At 44.7% G+C, this 23,819-nt stretch overlaps 1 protein-coding gene across 5 annotated transcripts; it reads left to right on the top strand.

Annotated features, from left to right (window-relative positions):
* Positions 1-9,730: 9,730 nt before the first annotated feature.
* On the top strand, positions 9,731-23,413 carry cacnb3b (calcium channel, voltage-dependent, beta 3b). Of its 5 annotated transcripts, XM_042303629.1 has the most exons (12): positions 9,731-9,847; positions 10,022-10,143; positions 10,545-10,594; positions 10,944-10,963; positions 11,666-11,746; positions 16,509-16,567; positions 16,728-16,828; positions 17,087-17,238; positions 17,515-17,610; positions 19,260-19,430; positions 19,617-19,678; positions 19,957-23,413. In XM_042303629.1, the coding sequence occupies exons 2-11, from the start codon at positions 10,109-10,111 to the stop codon at positions 19,644-19,646; spliced, it is 795 nt and encodes a 264-aa protein (XP_042159563.1). In that variant the 5' UTR covers positions 9,731-9,847; positions 10,022-10,108; the 3' UTR covers positions 19,647-19,678; positions 19,957-23,413. The 5 variants fall into 5 exon arrangements, 4 of the variants coding, with proteins under 4 accessions (XP_042159563.1, XP_042159564.1, XP_042159565.1 ...); XR_006079622.1 differs by having other exon boundaries at positions 19,260-19,678; positions 19,954-23,413; XM_042303630.1 differs by lacking the exon at positions 19,957-23,413 and having other exon boundaries at positions 19,260-19,467; positions 19,617-19,946.
* Positions 23,414-23,819: the final 406 nt, after the last annotated feature.

Raw genomic sequence — 23,819 nt, 5'->3', positions numbered from 1 at the left:
TGTGTGTGTGTGTGTGTGTGTGTGTGTGTGTGTGTGTGTGTGTGTGTGTGTGTGTGTGTGTGTGTGTGTGTGTGTGTGTGTGTGTGTGTGTGTGCGTGCAGTGTTGGGGAAGCTACTTCTAAAAATCTAGTTTACCAAACTGTCAATTACTTCACACTGGAAGAAGTTAAGCTACACTAAAGTTACCCCTATGGAAAATATAGTTTACTGAACTAAAGTTACTTTGAAAAGTAGTTAAATACATCCAAACTAGTTCTTGAAAAATAATCTATTCTAAATCTGAAATATCATAGACTACAAATTGCATGAACAGATCATTCTGGAGTCAGATGTTAATGAAGTAAACACACAAACTATGTTTAAACTTAGAATAAGGCAGGTCTGATGCCGAAAAAGAAAGACAATTATTGCTTGCTGTGTGTGCTTGAATGCGTTTGTTAGTGTGTACATTTCCCACTATAGGATATCTCTCTACTAGCCTGGATAGAGACATGTGATGGATATGGAGTGGAGATGACTCCTTGATGCTGACTCACCCCCTGCATCTCTATAGCTCCATGCATCACCTCTCTGACAGCAGCACTGAGCAGCACTGAGCGGACACACCCTTCCCTGCCCTGCCCTGCTCTCCGTCTCGGTTGTAGAGCGGCTACACAAGCCCATTCTACCCTCCTTTCTCTGTCTCTGTCTCCATCTTAGGACTGCTATGGTAGCCCCTCCTCTGTCTCTCTGTCTCTCTGTCTTAGGAATGCTTGTTAGTCACTCTGACAGACACAACCCTACCATGCCCTGTCTCTGTCTTAGTTAGCCAACCCTGGTCTGCTCGCTCTGTCTCTGCTAGCTAGCCAGTCTAACATAACTCTGCCCTTCTCTCTGTCTCTTTCTCGATTCGTCTTTCCTCGATTTCCCATGTCCATCGCTCCTCGCTTCTTTCTCGAAACCCATTGGAGGAGAAGGTCCAAGGAGAAGGAAGCGAAGGGAGAGGACGCAAGGGATTGAGGAAAGGACTATTTGAGAACGAGCTATTGTCTCAGCACTGCTAGTGAACTATGGAAGCTATAGAGGAGGGACCAGGCAGTCGCTGGACTCTAATAAAACCACACAGCTAATTGACAAAGTTTTAAGGCAGATGTATTAAGTTATGGACTATATAGTCTTCGTAACCCTCCCTCTATTGGTTGTTACTATAGTATCATTATTATTACTGAGTTCAGTTACATAACAGCTAGATCTCTTTGTTTAGTTTCTTTATGGAGGTGGCTGAAGACTACAGTGATGATGGGCCAATCAGAAATGACATCCTATTCCTTAGATAGTGCACCTTATTTCATATAGTACACTACAGTATGGTATAGAAGGTATGCACTTCATGAGGAATAGGGTGCCGTGTCAGTCACAGCCAGTGTTTTTCCCCATGATAACCGACCACTCTCTGCTACTGGCCCATGGTGTTGGTTAGTTTGTGAAATATATCCTTCATGATCACAGTTATCATGTAGAGAGGTTATCATAGAGGTATCACATAGGGAGGTTATCATAGAGAGGTTATAACATAGAGAGGTTATCGTAGAGAGTTATCACATACAGAGGTTATCATAGAGCGTTATCACACAGAGTTTATCATAGCGAGATTATAATATAGATAGTTATCACATAGGGAGGTTATCATAGAGAGGTTATAACATAGAGAGGTTATCATAGAGCATTATCACACAGAGAGGTTATCATAAATAGTTATCACATAGGGGGTTTATCATAGAGAGTTATCACACAGAGAGGTTATCATAAATAGTTATCACATAGGGGGTTTATCATAGAGAGTTATCACACAGAGAGGTTATCATAGAGAGTTATCACATATAGAGCTTATCACAAAGTGAGATTATCATATGGTGAGGTTATCATAGAGTGTTATCACATATAGAGCTTATCACAAAGTGAGATTATCATAGAGAGTTATCACATATAGAGCTTATCACATAGAGAGGTTATCACATAGAGAGGTTATCACATAGAGAGGTTATCACATAGTGAGTTTATCATATGGTGAGGTTATCATAGAGTGTTATCACATAGCGAGGTTATCATAGAGTTATCACAGAGATCCTATAGAGGGGGATGTGTTGTAAACAGTGGAAATATGTGTAATGTAAAGGGAGGGGTTCTAAATACAGTTACAAGCAGGAGAAACATAGTCTCCTTCCTGCAGAGGACAGGGATGTATTTTACCTGGCAGGAGAAAGGAGGTCCGTGTGTTCTACAGACTAGAGAGAAGGGAGAAGGGGTACACTACAGTACAGGGGATGAGCAGTGTCATGGTAACTGGAGGGGCGTGTAGAAGAAGAATCGAGAGAAGGGGAAAGAAAGGAACAAGGTCTTCTTGCATAAAGGAACAAAAAAAGAATCAAGGAAAAGAAGGGAGAAAGAAAGTGTTTTTAAGCTTGGGAGAGAGACACTAGAGCAGAACCGACCCGGCCAGTGAGAGGGCATATATGGCACACCAAGCACCAGTACTGCAGTTAGGGCATACATCTTGTATAGGAAATGGCTGTTGAGGCATTCAGCCCAGCCAAGGCGGGCAGGCAGGCAGTGCACTAACGTCAGGATGGAGCACTTAGGCCGAGCCTGTCTCTCTCTCTGCCTGTAACTAACGATGGGCTTGGAGGCTGGGGGAGAAGAGGAGGGGAGGGGTCTGCATGTGTGAGATGGAGAGGAAGAGAGAGAAGGCAGCGGTAGAAGCATGTCCGACTCGAGCGCTACAGGACTCATCGGTAATAAGGTATTGTGTTGCTCTCTGTTGCTTTCTCTCTCTCTCTCTCTCTCTCTTGCTCTCTCTCTCTCTCTCTCGCTCTCTCTGCAGCATCAGGCCATCTGTCTGTCTTTCCATCTGCTCTCTGTTTCCACAATCTGGTACCTCTCTTCTAATCTAATGCTCTAATGCTCTTCTCCTCCTCACTCTCCTCCTACCGCTCCTCTCCTCTGCTACCGCTCCTCTCCTCTGCTACCGCTCCTCTCCTCTGCTACCGCTCCTCTCCTCTGCTACCGCTCCTCTCCTCTGCTACCGCTCCTCTCCTCTGCTACCGCTCCTCTCCTCTGCTACCGCTCCTCTCCTCTGCTACCGCTCCTCTCCTCTGCTACCGCTCCCTCTCTCCTCTCTTCCGTGCTCTACCCCTCCTCGTGTTTTCAACGTACTCGACCTACCTCAGTAGAAAGCCTGTTCTTGTTCACTCACTCTGTAAGCATAACCCCCCCACTCTTCCCCTGCCTTTCCCCTTCCCTGTCAGGTATACAGGAACACATGTCTTCCCATCTCCCCTCTCTGGACTTTCTCTGCTCCACTTTTGTACTTTGCATGTTGCTGTTGCAGTCTTGTGTGAGACATGTGTGCTGAATACCGAGTTTGGAGGTGATAAAAGGGGATCAATTCAGTTAAGAGATATAAAATGGTATAACAAGTGTGACATGTCATAAGAGATTTTGTGTAAAACAAATTCAAGCTAAATCGTGTTATCTCAATCAACAAAAACGTGGGTTTACTAAAACAGAATCTGAGCGGCTGAATGGAAATTGTCCATGAGTTTGTCTGAACTGTTATTGGGGGGAAAGTGGTATTATTATTATTTATACCGGGCTCCTGAGTGGTGCAGCGGTCTAAGGCACTGCATCTCAGTGCTAGAGGCCTCACTACAGACACCCTGGTTCAAATCCTGGCTGTATCACAACTGGCTGTGATTGAGAGTCCCATAGGGTGGTGCACAATTGGGTTTGGCTGGTGTAGGCCGTTATTGTAAATAAGAATGTGTTCTTAACTGACTTGGCTAGTCAAATACTGAGAGATGCTGACTCAACTGACTGCTGTGTGTGGGGTGCCACCACCTGGACAGACTATGTTGTTGCTACCTCGTGTATTATTCGCTGTCGCTGTGTGAAAGAGAAAATGCTTTATTATTTTCTTGTCAGAGAGGAATACGTGAAATGTGTGTGTCTGTGAGAGGGTAGTAGCTACTGTCTGCAATGTGCAAGGGTAGCATACCCTACCCCTGCACATCAACCCGGTTCTGGTATGTATATAGCCAAGTTATTGTTACTCATTATTTCTCTTTCTGTCTCTGTCTCTATCTCTCTCTGTCTCTATCTCTCTCTGTCTCTATCTCTCTGTCTCTCTCTGTCTGTCTCTGTCTGTCTCTGTCTGTCTGTCTGTCTGTCTGTCTGTCTGTCTGTCTGTCTCTCTGTCTCTGTCTCTCTGTCTGTCTGTCTCTCTCTCTCTGTCTGTCTGTCTCTGTCTGTCTGTCTGTCTGTCTGTCTGTCTGTCTGTCTGTCTGTCTGTCTCTCTCTCTCTCTCTCTCTCTCTCTCTCTCTCTCTCTCTCTCTCTCTCTCTCTCTCTCTCTCTCTCTCTCTCTCTCTCTCTCTCTCTCTCTCTCTCTCTCTCTCGCTACACCACATATGTTACAGCCACGCCTACTGAATGTCATCCCCTTCTAGGATCTTGTGTCTCTCCTAGTATCACATGACTGTATTGATCTGGTTTTGCTCAGATTCACAGACCAGGGAATTGGAAATTGGAATAATCTAAGAGATATTCTAAGACTCTATACTCTAGCTATGGTGTGGGACTGTGAGACCAGGACAGTGTCAGAGAGAGAGCGCCTTTATATCCATCGAGTCTATCCCTCTTCCGCTCTACCCCTCTCCACTCCTTCTCCCTGCTCTCCGGCCCTCTTTCCTCTTTCCTCTCCCCTCCTCTCTCCTCCCGTCTCTCACACTTTACTCTGAGGATGCACTGGGTGGAACTTGACAGAATCCAGCCGGGGTTCCAACATGCTGTTACTGGAAAGAGAGCAATGGCGTGTATTCATGGGATGCCAAGGGAATTGACCATGTTTCATAATTTTCCTTCAATTTGCAAGAGGCTGAATGTATCTCATGGGAGAAAGCATCCGAGCGAGTGAAACAGCGCCCCTCTGTCTCTCTATGTGTAGGACACCTAATCTGATGCTGTCTGGTCCAAACGAGTATGACATTGTTGCCGCCTATTGCATTGAAGGCGAACGAAGCCAGCGAGCATCTGGCCACCCCATCTGGCCATTCAGCGTTGAGCTCAACCATGAATGGTCCTGGCGCACCAAAACAAATTGTCAAGGGAAGCCCATTTGGATTTGGCGTCACTCCTATGAAATCCCATTGGTAGTATACGTCATTGACAGAAACACTTGATTTGTTTAGCTAAAATTGTCCCTTTTCCTCAATTAGCCATGGATGGAGATAGGGACTTGTATTTGTGGTTTTACATAATTCTCCGTACTAGCCAATGATTATAAAGGCGATTCTGATCCAACCATTAATTCATACATTTTTGTGCCCCTGTCCTGATAGGATGGAAGTTGAATATGTAGCTAGACGTAGAAGGCTAAAGTTAACTAGCTGCCCATGAATGGAAGTTAGGCTAGCGAGCAAGCATTTTAGCCAGGTAGCCAAGGACAACAAAAACTAAAAGTGTGTACTGTATGACAGAGTGATAGACCGTTTCGTCAACATGAACGAGAGAAGGATGGCATTGGCGTTTCTCTACAAGTAGGGTGAGTCAACATTTTTTTCTACTTGCACACACACACACACACACACACACATACGTAAATCAGAACCATGGACAGCCACATCACATTTAGCTTACGTTGATTGGACTAAATTGTCACTGTATTAGACGAAGCAGAGGTGATTTGATGAGGTTGAAACGTTGAAGTTGAAACGGTGCTGGAATTAGTGGAGGCAGCTCCTGTTGTCTTTGTGACTTGAGGTAACTCTCCGTGGTACCAAAACAATAGTTGTTTTAGTGGTCCAAAAATGTCGGAGACATTAACTTGCTTGGCCATGCTGCAGGTCATGTAACTGTCTGTTGCTGTACATGCAATATGCTCTGTGGACTCCACCGGGCAGAGGTTGCTATCCGGTTTTGAGATAATAATTTAAAAAAAGAAAAAAAAAAGGTGTGGTTGAATTTATTCTGCCGCTGTGTCTTCTTATTATCTCGTCCTTTAGGTCTACGTATCATAGTCGCAGGGCATATGAATGAACAGGCTACAGTGCAAACAAAGCAATTGTCACCACACATAGGTTGTAATGTGGCATTGGTTGGGCCCCCCAGATAGCATAAGAACATGGCGGCTGGGTTTACACCTGCATGCAGAAAGGCATCTAATGTGAAACGCATACAACCGTTTCCTGGATTAGTCACTCCCATCCGCAGCACTACTAATCATTATTATAAGGCATTATAAAGGCTCATAGATGCTTCTAACAAGTTATAGAGCATTAACATAGATGATATGTTGAAGCACACACAATATACTGTATATTTTTCCTGTGTATTAGGTATTAGTCTCGTCCGCAGCACTACCCACCAAACTGAACTAGCGTCTTTCTTGTTAATTCTGCTTTATTTCTTCCTGTGGTCGGAGTGTCTTTGGACGCCAGCCCCTCTCGGCACGCTTTGATATTTAAATGATCCACAGTGTACTCTGGATCGCTAAATCCAGCCTGGTGCCCAAATGATTTTGGGACGAGGGGATGGGGAGAGAGGGGAGGAGACAGGTGAAAAGAGAAAAAGATCAAGCCCCAAAATGTTTTGGGATGGGGGAAAGAGAGAGGGGAAGAAGGGGAGCAGGGGGTGGAGAAAGACAAGTTAAGAAAAGAAAAAAAAAGAGAGGAAAAACTGTGCTCTGGATCGAGCCTGCAGAAATGACTTAGGAGGGAGGGAGGGAGGGAGGGAGGGAGGGAGGGAGGGAGGGAGGGAGGGAGGGAGGGAGGGAGGGAGGGAGGGAGGGAGGGAGGGAGGGAGGGAGGGAGGGAGAAAAAGAGAGAGAGAGACAGGTGAAAAAAGAGAAGGCTGCCTGCTGCTGTGCCGTTGTTATTGAGCTATATTTGGAGCTGCTTTGGAAGTGGTGTGTGTGGGTGTTTTATGTGTATCAGCCTGGCATGTGAGGAGTCAGTCTTCCTCTGGTGTGTGTGGGCCAGCTGAGACTGAAAGGAGACAGGGATTGGAAAGCAGTGACGGTGAGTATACAGAGTGTTGGGTTTAGGACTGACCGAGGAGGGGGAGATGTATTTTTACCCTTGACAGGTTTGTCTGACAGTGAGCTGATACCACGAGGCAATTAGTGTCTTGGACTGCTCTTCCTTTAACCAGGTTTCTTTCCGAAAGTGTTGAGATATTTTAATAACTTGATACCTATCTTGGCTATGCTGTTCATGTCTCCAAAGTTATGGCTGTGATTGTGTGGTGACTTACTGATGGTGGGCGATATGAACTTGATAATACTGTTTCGATTAGAAGATACACGTATGTTCAGAATCGTGTGGCTGAATGTGGTTGCAGCATCTATTGCAGCACAATCGACGGTAGACGTACTGTATATAATACAAGGTTTCCCTTCATTCACTTTAGTAAATAAACATTGGAACGCTACCATATGTACTGCATGTTGTTGCAGTGCTTGCCTCACATACATGCTCCCCAGAGAGGACTGCTTTGGAAAGCAGGAACTGAAGACGAACTGGAACTGCCAGTCCCAGCTAGGCAGGTCACATGGGTGCAGGGCCAGGCCAGACAGGTACCTGCAGCAGGTAAAGGGACAGAATGTGCTCATCTCAGGTACTGGAGCAGGGAGTCCACATAAAGCCATCTGATCTGAAGTAATGGGTGACACTGAGAGCTTGGATTTGATTGATAGAAACATTATCAGCAATACAGTCAAAGTAAGTTTACAGGAAATGGGCTCCTGTGTGGTGTTATGTTTCTCCCCTTCCTGTAGGCTGACTCTCTCATTCTTCCTCTCTCTGTCTCTCTGTTTCTATGTCTCTCTGTCTCTCTTTCTCTGTCTCTCCCTCCCTCTCTCTAGGGTTCAGCTGATTCCTACACTAGTAGACCCTCGGATTCCGACGTGTCCCTGGAGGACGACCCCGAGGCGTCTCGGCTTGAAGCCGAGCGCCAGGCCCAACTGCAGCTGGAGAGAGCCAAGGTAGGCAACTTCTCCTCCACCCGCTAGTCAGAGAGCCAAGATAAGCAACCTATCCTCCACCCGCTAGTCAGAGAGCCAAGACAAGCAACCTCTCCTCCACCCGCTAGTCAGAGAGCCAAGATAAGCAACCTCTCCTCCACCTGCTAGTCAGAGAGCCAAGATAAGCAACCTCTCCTCCACCCTCGAGTCAGAGAGCCAAGATAGGCAACCTCTCCTCCACCCGCTAGTCAGAGAGCCACGGTAGGCAACCTCTCCTCCACCGGCTAGTCAGAGAGCCAAGATAAACAACCTCTCCTCCACCCTCTAGTCAGAGAGCCAAGATAAGCAACCTCTCCTCCACCCGCTAGTCAGAGAGCCACGGTAGGCAACCTCCCCTCCACCTGCTAGTTAGAGAGCCAAGATAAGCCTACTCTCCTTCACCCGCTAGTCAGAGAGCCAAGACAAGCAACCTCTCCTCCACCCGCTAGTCAGAGAGCCAAGATAAGCAACCTCTCCTCCACCCTCTAGTCAGAGAGCCAAGATAAGCAACCTCTCCTCCACCCGCTAGTCAGAGAGCCACGGTAGGCAACCTCCCCTCCACCTGCTAGTTAGAGAGCCAGGATAAGCCTACTCTCCTTCACCCGCTAGTCAGAGAGCCAAGATAAGCAACCTCTCCTCGACCCGCTAGTCAGAGAGCCAAGATAAGCAGCCTCTCCTCCACCCGCTAGTCAGAGAGCCAAGATAAGCTATCACTCCTCGACCCGCTAGTCAGAGAGCCAAGATAAGCAGCCTCTCCTCCATCCGCTAGTCAGAGAGCCAAGATAAGCAACCTCTCCTCGACCCGCTAGTCAGAGAGCCAAGATAAGCAGCCTCTCCTCCACCCGCTAGTCAGAGAGCCAAGATAAGCAACCTCTCCTCCACCCGCTAGTCAGAGAGCCAAGATAAGCAACCTCTCCTCCACCTGCTAGTCAGAGAGCCAAGATAAGCAACCTCTCCTCCACCCTCGAGTCAGAGAGCGAAGATTGGCAACCTCTCCTCCACCCGCTAGTCAGAGAGCCACGGTAGGCAACCTCTCCTCCACCTGCTAGTTGGAGAGACAAAATAAGCAACCTCTCCTCCACCTGCTAGTCAGAGAGCCAAGATAAGCAGCCTCTCCTCCACCCTCGAGTCAGAGAGCCAAGATAAGCAACCTCTCCTCCACCCGCTAGTCAGAGAGCCACGGTAGGCAACCTCTCCTCCACCCAATAGTCAGAGAGCCAAGGTAAGCAACCTCTCCTCCACCTGCTAGTCAGAGAGCCAAGATAAGCAACCTCTAATCCACCCACTAGTCAGAGAGCCATGGTAGGCAACCTCTCCTCCACCCGCTAGTCAGAGAGCCAAAATTAGTAGAGTTAGTAAGCACAGTCAGGAGTTTAGTTAGTGAGTTAGCTTGAAGCCAAATGTCAGGCCCAACTGAGTTATGGTAAGAGTTCAACTTTAGTCAGTAGAGTTTATTCAGGCCCAACTGCAGCAGGAGAGAGCTAATGGGAGTGACCCTTCTTCAAGCTCTCTTTTCCCCTCAACTATTCCTCTGATCGTAAATGTGAATGTGTTCTCAGGCAACTAAGATGAAGCAGTTATTCAGGTCCAGATAGCCAAGGAGAGATCCCCATTGGATGGAATATTGTCAGGTAACAGAATCCTTTCATAAACACTTTATATATGTTGTGTCTCTCTCTGTCCTCCCCAGTCGAAACCGGTAGCATTTGCAGTGAAGACCAACGTGAGTTACTGTGGGGCTCTAGATGGGGACTGTCCTGTCCAAGGTGCTGCTATCAACTTTGAAACCAAAGACTTTCTACATATAAAAGAGGTGAGTGGGGCTCCGTCTGCATCATCATCAACAATCCCTGTCACTATATCACTAACAATCCCTGTCCCTGTCACTATATAGCCACATTCACCACTGCTGCCATATTGTTGGAACAGCATTGACAGCAATTTCATTTGGACTTGACTGATGTCCATTTTGTCTCTATGTCTGTAGAAATACAGCAATGACTGGTGGATCGGTCGGCTGGTGAAAGAGGGGGCGGACATCACCTTCATCCCCAGCCCGGTGAAACTGGAGGCCATGCGGATCAAACAGGAACAAAAACAGGCACAGAGGTCAGGGTTCATCCTCTCTCATACATCCCCATGCTACATTCAGAATCTCTTTCTCAGTATTCTTTCCTTGATTCCTTGTGTCCTCTTCTACCATCCTCTCCCTGCCTCCTCAAAACGTCAGCAAGGAATTCCTTGCATGACAGAGGGAAGCACAGTTGGAAGCATAGTTGGCAGCTCAGTTGGTAGAGCATGGTGCTTGCAACACCAGGATAGTGGGTTCAATTCCTGGGTCTACCCTTAGGTCAAATGTATGCATGCATGATGTTGGCTAAAAGCGTCTGCTAAATGGCATGTATTTATTATATTATGTTAAGCAAGGAGAGGATTCAAGGAAAGATAACATGCTTGTATAGTTCTTGAATCCTCAACTTGTTCTCACGCACCATGTTGCTGTCCTGCAGGAAAGCAGCGAACACATCGTCCAGCTGGAGGTCCACACCACCATCTGCAGGTGATTGACCTCACGCTTCCTTCTCGTACCTGATTCATGTGAAGTGATGGCAATGAAAAATGTCCGTCGTGGAGGGACAATACAATTCTATACTACGCTATGTCGAAAAGCCTGTTTAGTCATTAGACTCAACCATGTGCGCAGTATCCCGAGTGAAATTAAGTCAATTCAGGAAGAATGCCTGAAATTCAGATTCCAACCCTGACAGTGTTGCTGTTTTTCACTGAATGAATGGGTATCAAAGGGAGCCACAGGATATCCTCTTTTCAGACACTATACCATCTGCTCTCCATAAATAGACATGCGTCTTTGCTTTGATGCTAAATCTGTTTTCTCTTGTTTTTACAAGCCAAACAGAAGCCAAAGCAGGTATGTTGGTCATACAGGTTATTCTACTGTGTGTCAGATCCAGGAATAAAAATGGTACCCCCTGAATACAGCCTCCTTATTGTTCTTTTATTCTGTAAAAAAAAATTGTGACTTCTTTTTTTCGTGGTTGCTTTAGTTTATTTAGTAAATATTTTCTTAACTCTTATTTTCCTTAAAAATGCATTGTTGGTTAAGGGCTTGTAAGTACGTATTTCATGATGAGGTTGTGTTCGGCGCGTGTGACAAATACAATTTGATTGATTTGATTTCTTGATGTGTAAAATACTCTACTCCACAGTCTTTTGTTCTTATTTAATTACACTTTGGTAGATCTAATTCTCAATGACTGGGGGGGTTATGCTTAGCTTCGTAATTACCAGGCTGATTATCGCTCCGTGTAGCAACATTTTGGGAATTTTCAATACATTTCCTGATTTTCCCAAAATCCTGGTTGGAGGCTCCCGGAATAAGAAGGGAATGAGCTGACAACCAGGGAATTTATTAAAAGTTCCACGAATTTTGCAACCCTAAGCGAAACACAATGTAAGCTTGCAAGACTTCCAGGTGGTTGTATGAGGTTAGGTTATGCTTGGGCTCAGAGTTTTCCCTGACCACATGATCTGTCCAGGAAAAACTCTGGGCTCTGTTATGGTCTTTAAAGTATAAGTTGTTCCAAGCCCAGTGTGTGTGTCTCCTGTGCAGACGGAGCATCTCCCACCCTATGATGTTGTTCCCTCCATGAGGCCGGTGGTGTTGGTGGGGCCCTCCCTGAAAGGCTATGAGGTGAGAAGCTGGTTGAAACACACACATGCAAGTACGCACGCACACACACCCTCACAGAGACACACAAGTATGCACGCTCACACACAAACTTCCATTCCATTAGCCCATTAGGCCAACCCCATAAACTTATTATGATCAAATTACACTACATTATGATACAGTAACTATATGAATCATGTGCTGCCCACTCACAATCACAAAGAAAATCAACACGTAGCCTATGTCTTACACTGTACATGCCCCATACAGATTACAATAGATGGGTAGGGATATAAGGGATAAGATGATGCTGCATGCCATTTGACTGTAATGAGCTTGACTTAGCTTGTGCCTAACACACAAGTCTGCACAACTATAAGGCATATAATTAGATGAAATCTCTCTCTCCTTTAACATTTTCACTCTGCCTCTCTCTGCCTCTTTCCACCTCTCTCTCTCTCTCTCTCTCTCTCTCTCTCTCTCTCTCTCTCTCTCTCTCTCTCCTGTGTGACTGCGGAGGCTGAGAGCCAAGCCGTTTGTTTTGTGTGTCTGTGAAATATTTATGCATTTCTCTCGTGATGTGCTTTGGGGATGCTCCGGAGGCATACGTCAGCCTTCTCTCTCTCCTTCTCCATCCCTCCCTCTCTCTGTCTTTCTCTCTCTTTCTCTTCGTCTCTCTCTGTCTTCTCTCATTTTCTCTCTCTTTGTCTTTCTCTGCCTTTCTCTCTCTCCCTTTCTCCTTCTCTCCCTCTCTCCTCCCTCTCTCCCTCTCCAAGACAGCAGGGAAGTTGCAGCAGTAGGAGTTCTTGGTTTTATCCCCTATTTCACAAGGCATCTTTTTATTTTTATAGGCGGCCACTCCTCGTCTCTCTCACACACACACACACACACACACACACACACACACACACACACACACAGGCTGGGCCAGGCAAAGGTTTCTCTGTCTGCTCCTCCACAGAGATTACCGCTCTCTAAGCTCCACTGCCACAGTCAGACTAACATTGTCTTCAGTGAGATGGAAAGACAGGAACACTCAGACCCATGTTGTCTACTTCCTATAGTTACACAAACAGACCACACACATAGATCTGTCCTTATTTAATAAAGGACATAGAGATGTTGGTTCCTTGACTTTCTAAGTATTTCAGAGAGGGAGAGTGGGAGGGAGAAGGGGAGGCCGAGAGAGAGGTTTGTTGGTGAACAATGGCCAAATCAGATATAAAGTGACATTCAGTTGACCATCTCCATATTTATTTATTATCGCCATCGAAATGCTAGATCCAACAAGAACATCAAGGGGTTAGAAATCAGGTCGATGTTTGCCGATGGCTCAAGTTTTTTCTTAAGTCCGCAATCTAGATCCCTGCACAGTCTCATTTAAGATTTTGATCACTTTTCTTGTCTCTCTGGACTAAAACCTAATTATGACAAGTGTACCATATCACGTATCGATAGTTTACCAATTCAACGAGCGGATGGTGAAGTAGACATACTTGGTATTCATACAGTATCTCAAAAAAACTTACCACAACCAATTTCAATAGAAAAGTTGCAATTAAGTCTTTGGTCTTATAGTTTGCTGGAATGTTTGCATCATGAAGTTATATGCAACTGCAGGCCTTGTAAAAAATGTACTCACATCTGTCATCACTATTATGTTGATTGATTGATTCCAGTTAATAATTTTGGATTGAAAACGTATAGGCAGCCTAGCCAGCCCAATTTTGAATATAAACCAAATTTGATCACATTCATATTTTCTCCTGATACACAAATGGACTATAAATACATAACGTTACCAATTAGTTTACCCTGAACAAATGGACAGGGAACATAGGCTGTATGCATCTGCTCTTGTTAGTAGCCTACAGTTGATCAGACTGAAACATTGTCTAGCTTTCATCCCATACAGCATGTCAGATCTCTAATGTTTAGGTGTAGCCTAGGCTGCTGCAACACTTACATCATTCGTTTTTGTTCGTGTCTGTCCGGAGTGATTATGTGTTTTCATCTTTGCTAAATAAATAACCGGAGGAAAATGGAAAGCCTACTTGAGGGCACGCGAAATGGATGATGCGATGGAAGCTATGAAATCAGTCGAAAGTTGGATATCTTCTGCAAGTAAAGCATTGTTACGTGGAATTAACTCTGCGAGCTCTTTGTAGTTTTCCTTGTCGGAGGAACTGTCCCTCTCGTAAGTGTCCTCTAAAAGAACATTCTTGCATGCCCAAAAAACGCAGTGGTGTTGATAAGCCGCTTGAGAACATCCCTGTTTCTTCTAACTTTCTCGTAGTGTCGCGCAGTTTGAATACACAGACCTTCGTCATGATGGTCACTGTACCCACCTTTTGACCAAGGCTCAGATTTTCCAAAGAGCGGGCAAGGCCAGCAATACAGGCAGCTTGAAGAAAGGCTCCTTCTTGCTAACCAGCTATACTTTTGATACCAGTTGGTGTTGAACGCACTCACCTTTTCATCCTTCTTCATGAAACTTATCTCGACCCTCATTTTTAATTCGCATCGTGTACCCCAGAGAGTGAAAGAGGTTCTTCAACAAAAAGACCACAACATTTTCGGCAGCGTTGGCCATTCTACCATTCTGGCGGAGAAAACTGCACAATCGCGCTGGTAACGTTAGCTAGCTATCTACTGAAGTTAGCAATGCTCATTTAAATAAATTGCACTAGCTGGACACAAAAATAAAGTTCTAAAACCAAGAAAACAATTTATAATATACTTCCTCCGTCTCCTGTAATTGAAAAAAACTCATTTGAATTGAATAATATTTTAAAAATGGTCAACTATCACTTTTCACTCTTAATCTCTATCCAACAATGTCACCAAGCTTCTCAACACACAGAACTCCCATAATGCTCTGTGGCATAATCCCAATATAACTCGCTAGGTTCATTCTCTAATCCTAATTCTATGATTGGATGGACAACATGTCAGTTCATACTGCAACATTTTTGACTGTGGTCATAATTACCATATATGAAGTCAATGTAGCCAAAGGAGGACGGAAGCTAGCTGTCCTCCGGCTACACAATGGTGCTACCCCAGACAGTGCTGTTGAAGTTACTGTAGACCTTCACTGCAAAACAGTGTATTTTAAACAGTTATTTGGTGACATATGAATATATTTAATACAGCTTTATCTAAAATGATAACTTTTGTAATGTTTCACTATTTTTATTTTTATGAAATTTCACTGAGGAGGATGGTCCTCCCTTTCCTCCTCTGAGGAGCCTCCACTGATGCATACAACAATCTCAGCTCTGTAGATTTTGCTGCGAAGATTATTGGTATTGCTCCTATGTAGCTTGTTTCTGGTCACAGAAAAAATCACAACATTCACTTAAAATGAACCTTACAAATAGCAATGTTGGGTAATTTAGAAATCCATATTCAATCAGTCAATAATATAATAATACTCGTAGGAAATGTTTTCATCTTGAGCTCACAATCTGTGGATACTATGCGATAGGTTCAAAATTCATGTAAAACATCACAGCACAAATGAAAAATATATAGCACATGGAAACCAAACGAGGGCGGTCTATGGTGATAGGTGGGATGGTCTGAGAGGTGGTCTATGGTGATAGGTGGGATGGGCTGAGAGTGGCTGAGGGGTGGGATTAAAGAGCTGAGGTCTATGGTGATAGGTGGGATGGGCTGAGAGTGGCTGAGGGGTGGGATTAAAGAGCTGAGGTCTATGGTGATAGGTGGGATGGGCTGAGAGTGGCCGAGGGGTGGGATTAAAGAGCTGAGGTCTATGGTGATAGGTGGGATGGGCTGAGAGTGGCTGAGGGGTGGGATTAAAGAGCTGAGGTCTATGGTGATAGGTGGGATGGGCTGAAGTGGCTGAGGGGTGGGATTAAAGAGCTGGGTCTGGTGATAGGTGGGAAGGGCTGGAGTGGCTGAGGGGTGGGATTAAAGAGCTGAGGTCTATGGTGATAGGTGGGATGGGCTGAGAGTGGCTGAGGGGTGGGATTAAAAGCTGAGGTCTATGTTGATAGGTGGGATGGGCTGAGAGTGGCTGAGGGGTGGGATAAAAGAGCTGAGGTCTATGGTGATAGGTGAGATGGGCTGAGAGTGGCTAAGGGGGTGGGGGGGGATTAAAGAGCTGATGTTTGGTAATGTATTATTGTTATGTGACTGCTGTATAGAAAAGTACCATGCAGGTAAAATGTATGTAGATGTGGCAAAAAAGTGTGTCCTCCTGAAGAGAGGGGGGGTATGGTGGATGGCTTAATAAGTATCCAGTTGTCCAATCCTATGGTTCACTGCAGCTCAGCGGTCAGTGGGGGTGGTAAGTGTGTTGTTGTGATCGGGAGGGTGGTGTGTTCAGGAAGTGTCAGCATTTGAAGGCCTGTAGACCAGTGTCTGTGATGTCACCGATAACATGCCCTGGAAGACTATTCCATATATGGACAACAGTGTGTAGGAAGCTTCTGTCCAGGGAGCATGTTGTGGCGAACGATCGTTTTGACTAGATGGTATACAGTTTACGTCAGAATTGACCAGAATGGACTTTTCGTAGCAGGTTAGGAGAGTGGGGGGAGGAATGTGGAATTGTTTTAAGATGGTCATAGCATGGATCATTTACCTATTTGATTTTGAATTGTCAGAGGCGGTCTCATATTGTTATACCACCAAAATGTCACGAATAAGGACACTAACATGACGTCCATTCTAAAAGCTCTGTGACTCTGGCCATGACCATTCAGGGGTCAGTGCTCTCTCCTAACCAATCATCATCCTCCCCTCTGTGTTCCAGGTAACGGACATGATGCAGAAGGCCTTGTTTGACTTCCTGAAACACAGGTTTGATGGGAGGTGGGTACAGCCAGAACCACTATGGAATAAGTTGTCAAATTGTTTTGTGAAAATGCTTGCTGATTTTGAATGCAGTGTACCCACTTGTGTGGCTGGAATTGTATTCTTAAATAGTCCAATTAAATTGAATCTATCCATCTGAATGTATCTATCTTTTCAGAATCTCTATCACACGGGTGACAGCTGATCTGTCATTAGCCAAAAGGTCTGTACTGAACAAGAAGGCCATCATGGAGAGGTCCAACACACGCTCCAGTCTAGGTGAGTGGAGGATGACTTGTTCAGCTTTAATTACTAAAATTCTGGAGCTTTCAAATGTTCATCTTCATTTTGGGTCTGGAATAGCCATCAGTCAGTCCTGTGGGAAATCGTTTAGACAGCTGTGTTGATGGTTGTACTATATCCCTCAGGACCAACATCATACTTTCTCTTCTCTCTTCTCTGTACTTACTGTGCCTTCTGTGGTTCTGTTGGTCTGTGCCACCTGACTGTAATTCTCTGTGTATGTTGGGGTGGTAGCTGAGGTCCAGAGTGAGATTGAGAGAATTTTTGAGCTGGCTAAGACCTTACAGCTCGTAGTTCTGGATGCAGACACCATCAACCACCCAACACAACTCCTCAAAACATCCCTGGCTCCTATCATCGTTTATGTTAAGGTGTCCTCTCCAAAGGTAAGGACTGATCCACTACCTGCACACTGTCAGTCAGTCAGCAAAAGAACCAGCGAGACAATCAGCCAGCCAGCCCGCCTGCCAAACCAGTCAGCTAGCCAGCTAGTCAGCCAGAGAGTCAGCCAATAAGCCAGCCAGACAGCTAGTCAGCCAGTCAACGAGTCAACCAGTCAGCCAGCCAGCCAGCTAGTCAGCTAAACAGTCAGCCAGTCTGCCAACCAGTAAAGCCAGCCAGTAAGCCAGTCAGTCAGTTAATATTTTTCTCCCCTCTTCCAGGTTCTTCAGAGGCTCATCAAATCTCGGGGGAAATCTCAAAGTAAACACCTCAACGTACAGATGATGGCAGGAGACAAACTAGCACAGTGTCCACCCGTATGTAATGAAAATAATACGTAAACATTTATTTCCATTGTGCAACAATCACAAAGTGTAAGGTACTGTCTTTCCACTCTAATGGAATGCGTGCCCTCACCAGTTAGGGGTGTTAGCATCATTCCCTTGAGGCTTACCATTTAGATAAAGTGTTAATTTGAGTTTGGTTTTTGACGTTGCCATCTACAGTGCATTCAGAAAGTATTCAGATCTCTTTTTCCACATTATTGTTACGTTACAGCCTTATTCTAAAATGGATTAAATAAAGTTTTTTTCTCATCAATATATACACATTACCCCATAATGACAAACTGAAAACAGGTTTTAGAAATATTTGCAAATGCATAAAAAATAACAAACAGTAATACCTTATTGACATAAGTATTCAGACCCTTTGCTATGAGACTTAAAATTGAGCTCAGGTGCATCCTGTTTCCATTGATCGTCCTTGAAATGTTTCTACAACTTGATTGGAGTCCACCTTTGGTAAATTCAATTGATTGGACATGATTTGGAAAGGCACAGCCCTGTCTATATAAGGTACCACAGTTGACAGTGCATGTCAGAGCAAAAACCAAGCCTCTAGGTTGAAGGAATTGTCCGTAGAGCTCCAAGACAGGATTGTGTCGAGGCACAGATCTGGGGAAAGGTACTAAAACATTTCTGCAGCATTGAAGGTCCCCAAGAACACAGTGGCCTCCATCATTCTTAAATGAAAGAAGTTTGGAACCACCAAGACACTTCCTAATTTGGCTGTGCTGGCCGCCCAGCCAAACTGAGCAATCGGGAGAGAAGGGCCTTGGTCAAAGAGGTGACCAAGAACCCAATGGTCACTCTGACAGAGGACAACCATCTCTGCAGCACTCCACCAATCAGGCCTTCATGGTATAGTGGCCAGATGGAAGCCATTCCTCAGTAAAAGGCACATGACAGCCTGCCAAAAGGCACCTGAAGGACTCTCAGACCATGAGAAACAAGATTCTCTGGTCTGATGAAACCAAGACTGAACTCTTTGGCATGAATGCCAAGCGTCACGTCTGGAGGAAACCTGGCACCATCCCTACGGTGAAGCATGGTGGTGGCAGCATCATGCTGTGGGGATGTTTTTCAGCGGCAGGGACTGGGAGACTAGTCAGAATTTAGGGAAAGATGAATGGAGCAAAGTATAGAGGGATTCTTGATGAAAACCTGATCCAGAGAGCTGGGGCAAAGGTTCACTTCCAACAGGACAACCTAAGCACACAGCTAAGACAATGCAGAAGTGGCTTCGAGACAAGTCCCTGAATGTCCTTGAGTGGCCCAGCCAGAGCCCGGACTTGAGCCTGTTTGAACATCTCTGGAGAGACCTGAAAATAGCTGTGCAGCAACGCTCCCCATCCAACCTGACAGAGCTTGAGAGGATCTTCAGAAAAGAATGGGAGAAACTCCCCAAATACAGGTGTGCCAAGCTTCTAGCGTCATACCCAAGGAGACTCGAGGCTGTAATCACTGCCAAAAGGTGCTTCAACAAAGTACTAAGTGAAGGGTCTGAATTGATGAGGTGAAATAACTATTTAATCCATTTTTAGAATAAGGCTGTAACGTAACAAAATGTGGCAAAAGTAGAGCAGTCTGAATACTTTATGAATGCACTGTATCTCATCTCTCAGGAGATGTTTGATGTGATCCTGGATGAGAACCAGCTGGAGGATGCATGTGAACACCTGGCAGAGTACCTGGACATCTACTGGCGCGCCACTCACCTGCCCTGTTCCACCCCCCTCAACCCCCTATTGGACCAAAGCGTGGTCACTCCGCCCTCTGCTAACTCCAGCCAACAGGCGAGCTCCTCTCAGCATGATGTTTGAAGACCAATAGGTTCCATGCATGTCTTTTTAAAAATTGTGCAGGGCGAATGGAAGAAAAAAAATATGACCTTGTATGCCACCAAAGAATCTGGCCCTGAATCTGTGGTCAATCTGTTGCTTGCTATTCTCTCATTCATCCTTGTCTTTTTATGTTTCCAGTTCTCAGAGACTCAAGAGTTAATAGAATGATCACTACCTAGCTACCACAGACACATACCTGGGTGAGTAGGACCCCCTCAGCAGTCACTATCCCTCCCTACACTCTTAGAAAAAATAATTGTTCTCTAGAACCTAAAACGTTATTCGGCAGTCCCCATAGGGGAACCATTTGAATAACCCTTTTTGGTTCCATGTAGAACCCTTTCCACAGAGGGTTCTACATGGAACCAAAAAGGGTTCTAACCTGCAACCCAAAAGGTTTATACCTGGAACCAAAAAGGGGACAGCCGAAGAACCATTTTTCTTTATTCTGCTCTACTCTGTTTTATTCTATAAGAAGCAGCCACTGATGTGGTTCAGAGGTAAGGGGTCAGAAGTCCGAGGTCACTGGGGGTCATGGGGGGACCAGGGGTCCGCAGCCTTCGTTCCTGTCTGGATAGGCACCATCTCCACAGGCCTGCCCCTCTCAATCCTGGAGAGGTAGGAGGTGGACGACAGGGGGACAGGGCAGCTTGCATCTGAGAAAGACAGAAGGAGGTTGAGGAGCAGTAAGAGGAGCATGACGAGGAGGAGGAAGAGGAGAACACCCCCCACCCCCTGATAAAGACGGACCCCCATCTCCACGCTGCCCCCTGCTGGAGAGTCCTCCCAGAGTCCCCTGACTGATCCCACAGCCACATGATGCTTCTCAGGGCCAATCACTGCAACAGCACGCAACAGGAAAACAAACCAGAGCAGTGACCGGACCTCCAGCTTGACCCAGACCAAACCCTCTCGCCCCTTACATCCCCAAATCTCACTCTTCGCCCCCACCCTAACCCTCACCGCTATTAGCACTCAAAACCACTTAGCGATAGCACCCAAACAGTTATGTAAAACCCACTGAACCAGCCCATGTGTTTTCACTAAGGGCAGGCCATTCCAGACACAGATGGGTTGGTCCAGGTCTGGTCTTAGACAGTTCACACTCTGAAACAACAAGTGTAATCTAATGCTTAATAATGCTTAGACTGTTGCATAGTGTGGCATAGGTCTCTTCCTAAAATCACTGTCCAATCGGAATTTATGAATGTGCTTAGAGTACAGTACAGTAGGGTAGAGTACAGTACAGTAGGGTAGAGTATAGTACAGTAGGGTAGAGTACAGTAGCCCCCCACAATCAACAACTCCTCTCTTTAAAGCTCTAAGGCTTCTTACGCTTTCTAAAGATGTACTGAGGAACATGGCAATGAAGGACAATGACATATCTCCCATATTTAGAAACCACTTCTGGATGGCTTCCGCCACCACCATTTTCTGTGAGTCGCCATTAAAAGATTGGACCAAATTGTTTGCTGTAATTAGGGCACACTGGGCACCACCGTGTTCCGATGTGTTCAGGCACCTGGTCAGTACCGTATGTAATGACCAGAACTGTTCTCTTCCTTTATTGCTTGCGTTCTCTTGCTTGACAGCTTTTTTTTTTTCATGGCCTGTTTGGTATTGTGTTCCCGTAACAGACTGGTATTGTAGGCCTTATATGGTGACACGGAGGAATAAAGTATGCATGAATCAAAGCACATCAAAGCACAAACTTGCACATTGCCATCTACAGCTCTTGTGTATCTTTATCATGTTTCAACAGAATGTATCAACAGGAGGTCAGAGTAGCTTAGCCATTAAATTCACCAATCTGAACGCAGGCAGGCACCCAGATAGGAGTCAGATCACGCACGTTGTTTATTTATTTATTTTTATGACCAAAAACATCATCAGTACTTGAGGAGATTCATTAACCATTTGTAAGTTCAAAACATTTAGGGCACACAGAAAAACTCTCCCTAAAACCAATTCCAGTTTCTCCTTAATGTATTCTTGCATGCCTGATCACTGTACAGCCCACATTACAGGACTTTACTGTATCTCTCCTCCCACTGTTCAACCTGTCAGGATCCAACCTGCTCTCTCCTCAGAAACTACATAACACTCAACATATATAAGCAGTTGATTGCGACTTCTGATAACAAGTTCAGTTTAAGTTCTGATAAAAAATTGTAGTTAAAGTCCCAGCACTTCAATGATGAGTAGCCTATAAAGACTATGCTTCCACAATAATTCAGTTCTCATGAATTATGATGTAAATCTACCTATCCACCTGTTCCACTGTTATCCAAGCTTGTCCGTTTCACTTCCTGTTTTTCTTTTGTTGGGAGCGAGGGACCTCTAGTGTTGGGCTTGTGTCATGACACCCGAAGTAACACGTTACTGAATGTCATCCAACGTAATACCATCGCCCAAATGTCAACTCATGTATCTGAATAAAATAGATATGTTCACTAGTACAGTGCTCTGCTTGAGGACAAGGAGAATGATGATATGTTGCCAATATGTAGATCAAAAACTATTTTTATGAGCTTCCAACCCTTACAGGAGCTACATGTACATTTTTGCATTGTAGTAATACACACCTGAAGCTTTCCCAAGCAAACAAGACCATAAATCACAGCGCAGGATGCATCTCACTATAGAAAAACACACACGTGCCATTAATTGATCATTGTTGCTATATCATTACAAAACTGTATATGACTTACGTGAATTACTACCACAGTTATTTAATCGAAGGTATGTGCATGATAAATCCTATTTATTTTAGTAGAAGCACATATTTATTTTACAAGTAGAAGGGCTTTACAGGATCATAGTCAGTCACTGGAGCTTTTCACATCTCATTCTGAAGAGAAAATGAACTGATGACTTGCGTAGCCAATTAATTACATTATGTATGCACTCTAACGTCACTTACATGTATTGTATAATTAATATTCATTCTCAGTTCTTCCTCAGTGATAACAAGGTGCACAAAATCTATAAACTGTTGACAGAAAATCATCTGGAAAATGTACTGTAGGTCTACTTGATCATGTCTTCAAAGCCTCATAAGCATGTATTTATACATAAATTGTGTATTTTCTCCATTTTTAGTATGAAACGTGGAATCTGTCCAAAATGGCACCATTTTCCCTTTTGCCATTTTCCCTATATAGTACAAAATATAGGAAATAAGATGCCGTTTCAGATGCAACCACAGTAGTTATTTGGAACCATCTTGAGTATTGCCTCTATTGATTGACCCCTAACCCAACATGTTACAATTTTGAGAAATTGTGTGAAGCCTGGCTTATACTTAGTCTAAGGATATGTCTGTAGACCACTAGATGGCGACCTCAGACAGTCAGTCGTTAGACATACTGTAACGTAACCTTGAGACTTGAGAACTACAAAACATACACACCAACCAAGCACAGTTCTACCACTGAAACACAACAATCAGCATCGATACCACTTGCAAATATGACATTTTTCATGCAAGTAATTTATATAAATAACAATATAAGTCAAATTGATGGATATCCAAGGCACATGTTTTTCACAATTATCAATGCCTATTGTTTTGCTTTAGTTTTTCCAGACATACCTAAATTCTGTATGCAATACAAAGTCTTCTATCATTGACAAGACAGTAGCTGAGACTATCAAGACTCCTCTTCTGTTTAAGACGGGGTAATATTGCACTATTTTCATTTTATGTCTGCTTTATATTTATAATGCTAAGTGCACTAAATGTAACTCTGCTGTACCCACCACCTACAATACTGAGTACGATGTCTGGTGTGATAACCCATGTCTATGACTTCAGAAAAGTCAACAATTGAAATGTCCTACTACTGTACCTAATTATGTACAGAATGCATCTGATTTCAATAGCACATTAGGAAAAATAAGAAACAAAATAAATAAACTGAACGTTTTATTGATGCTTACAAACGGTGTGGTTATTTTACTTCTGAAAACAACAAGTAACCACAGTAGTTATTTGGAACCATTTTGAGCAGCTACCGAGTGACTACAGTGGCTAACGCCCTTGTCCCGAAGCTAGCACCCGTTAGCCTCGAGCCAGGCGCATCTCCCGGCTAGCAAAGGAAATTACTCCAGCTGCATTACCTATTTTGCCAATTGCCTGGACCCGTCAATCCATCACGACTGGTCTGCCAACGTAATTCCGTCCGATGTGCCCTCAACCGGCCTTTGCCGGACGTCGGTGAAGACACTTCTGCTAGCCCCGGCCTGCTAACTTTATGAACGCCGTGTCACAGCTTCCCTGTTTCATCTATTGCTGTTCACTGGACCCTATGATCAATTGGCTACATAGCTGATGCCTGT

This window comes from Oncorhynchus tshawytscha, linkage group LG22 (assembly GCF_018296145.1).
Source record: "Oncorhynchus tshawytscha isolate Ot180627B linkage group LG22, Otsh_v2.0, whole genome shotgun sequence".
In the NCBI taxonomy this organism is placed as follows: Eukaryota; Metazoa; Chordata; class Actinopteri; order Salmoniformes; family Salmonidae; genus Oncorhynchus; species Oncorhynchus tshawytscha.
Note: the sequence above shows the minus strand (reverse complement) of the source record. Positions and strands in the feature narration are given on the sequence as shown.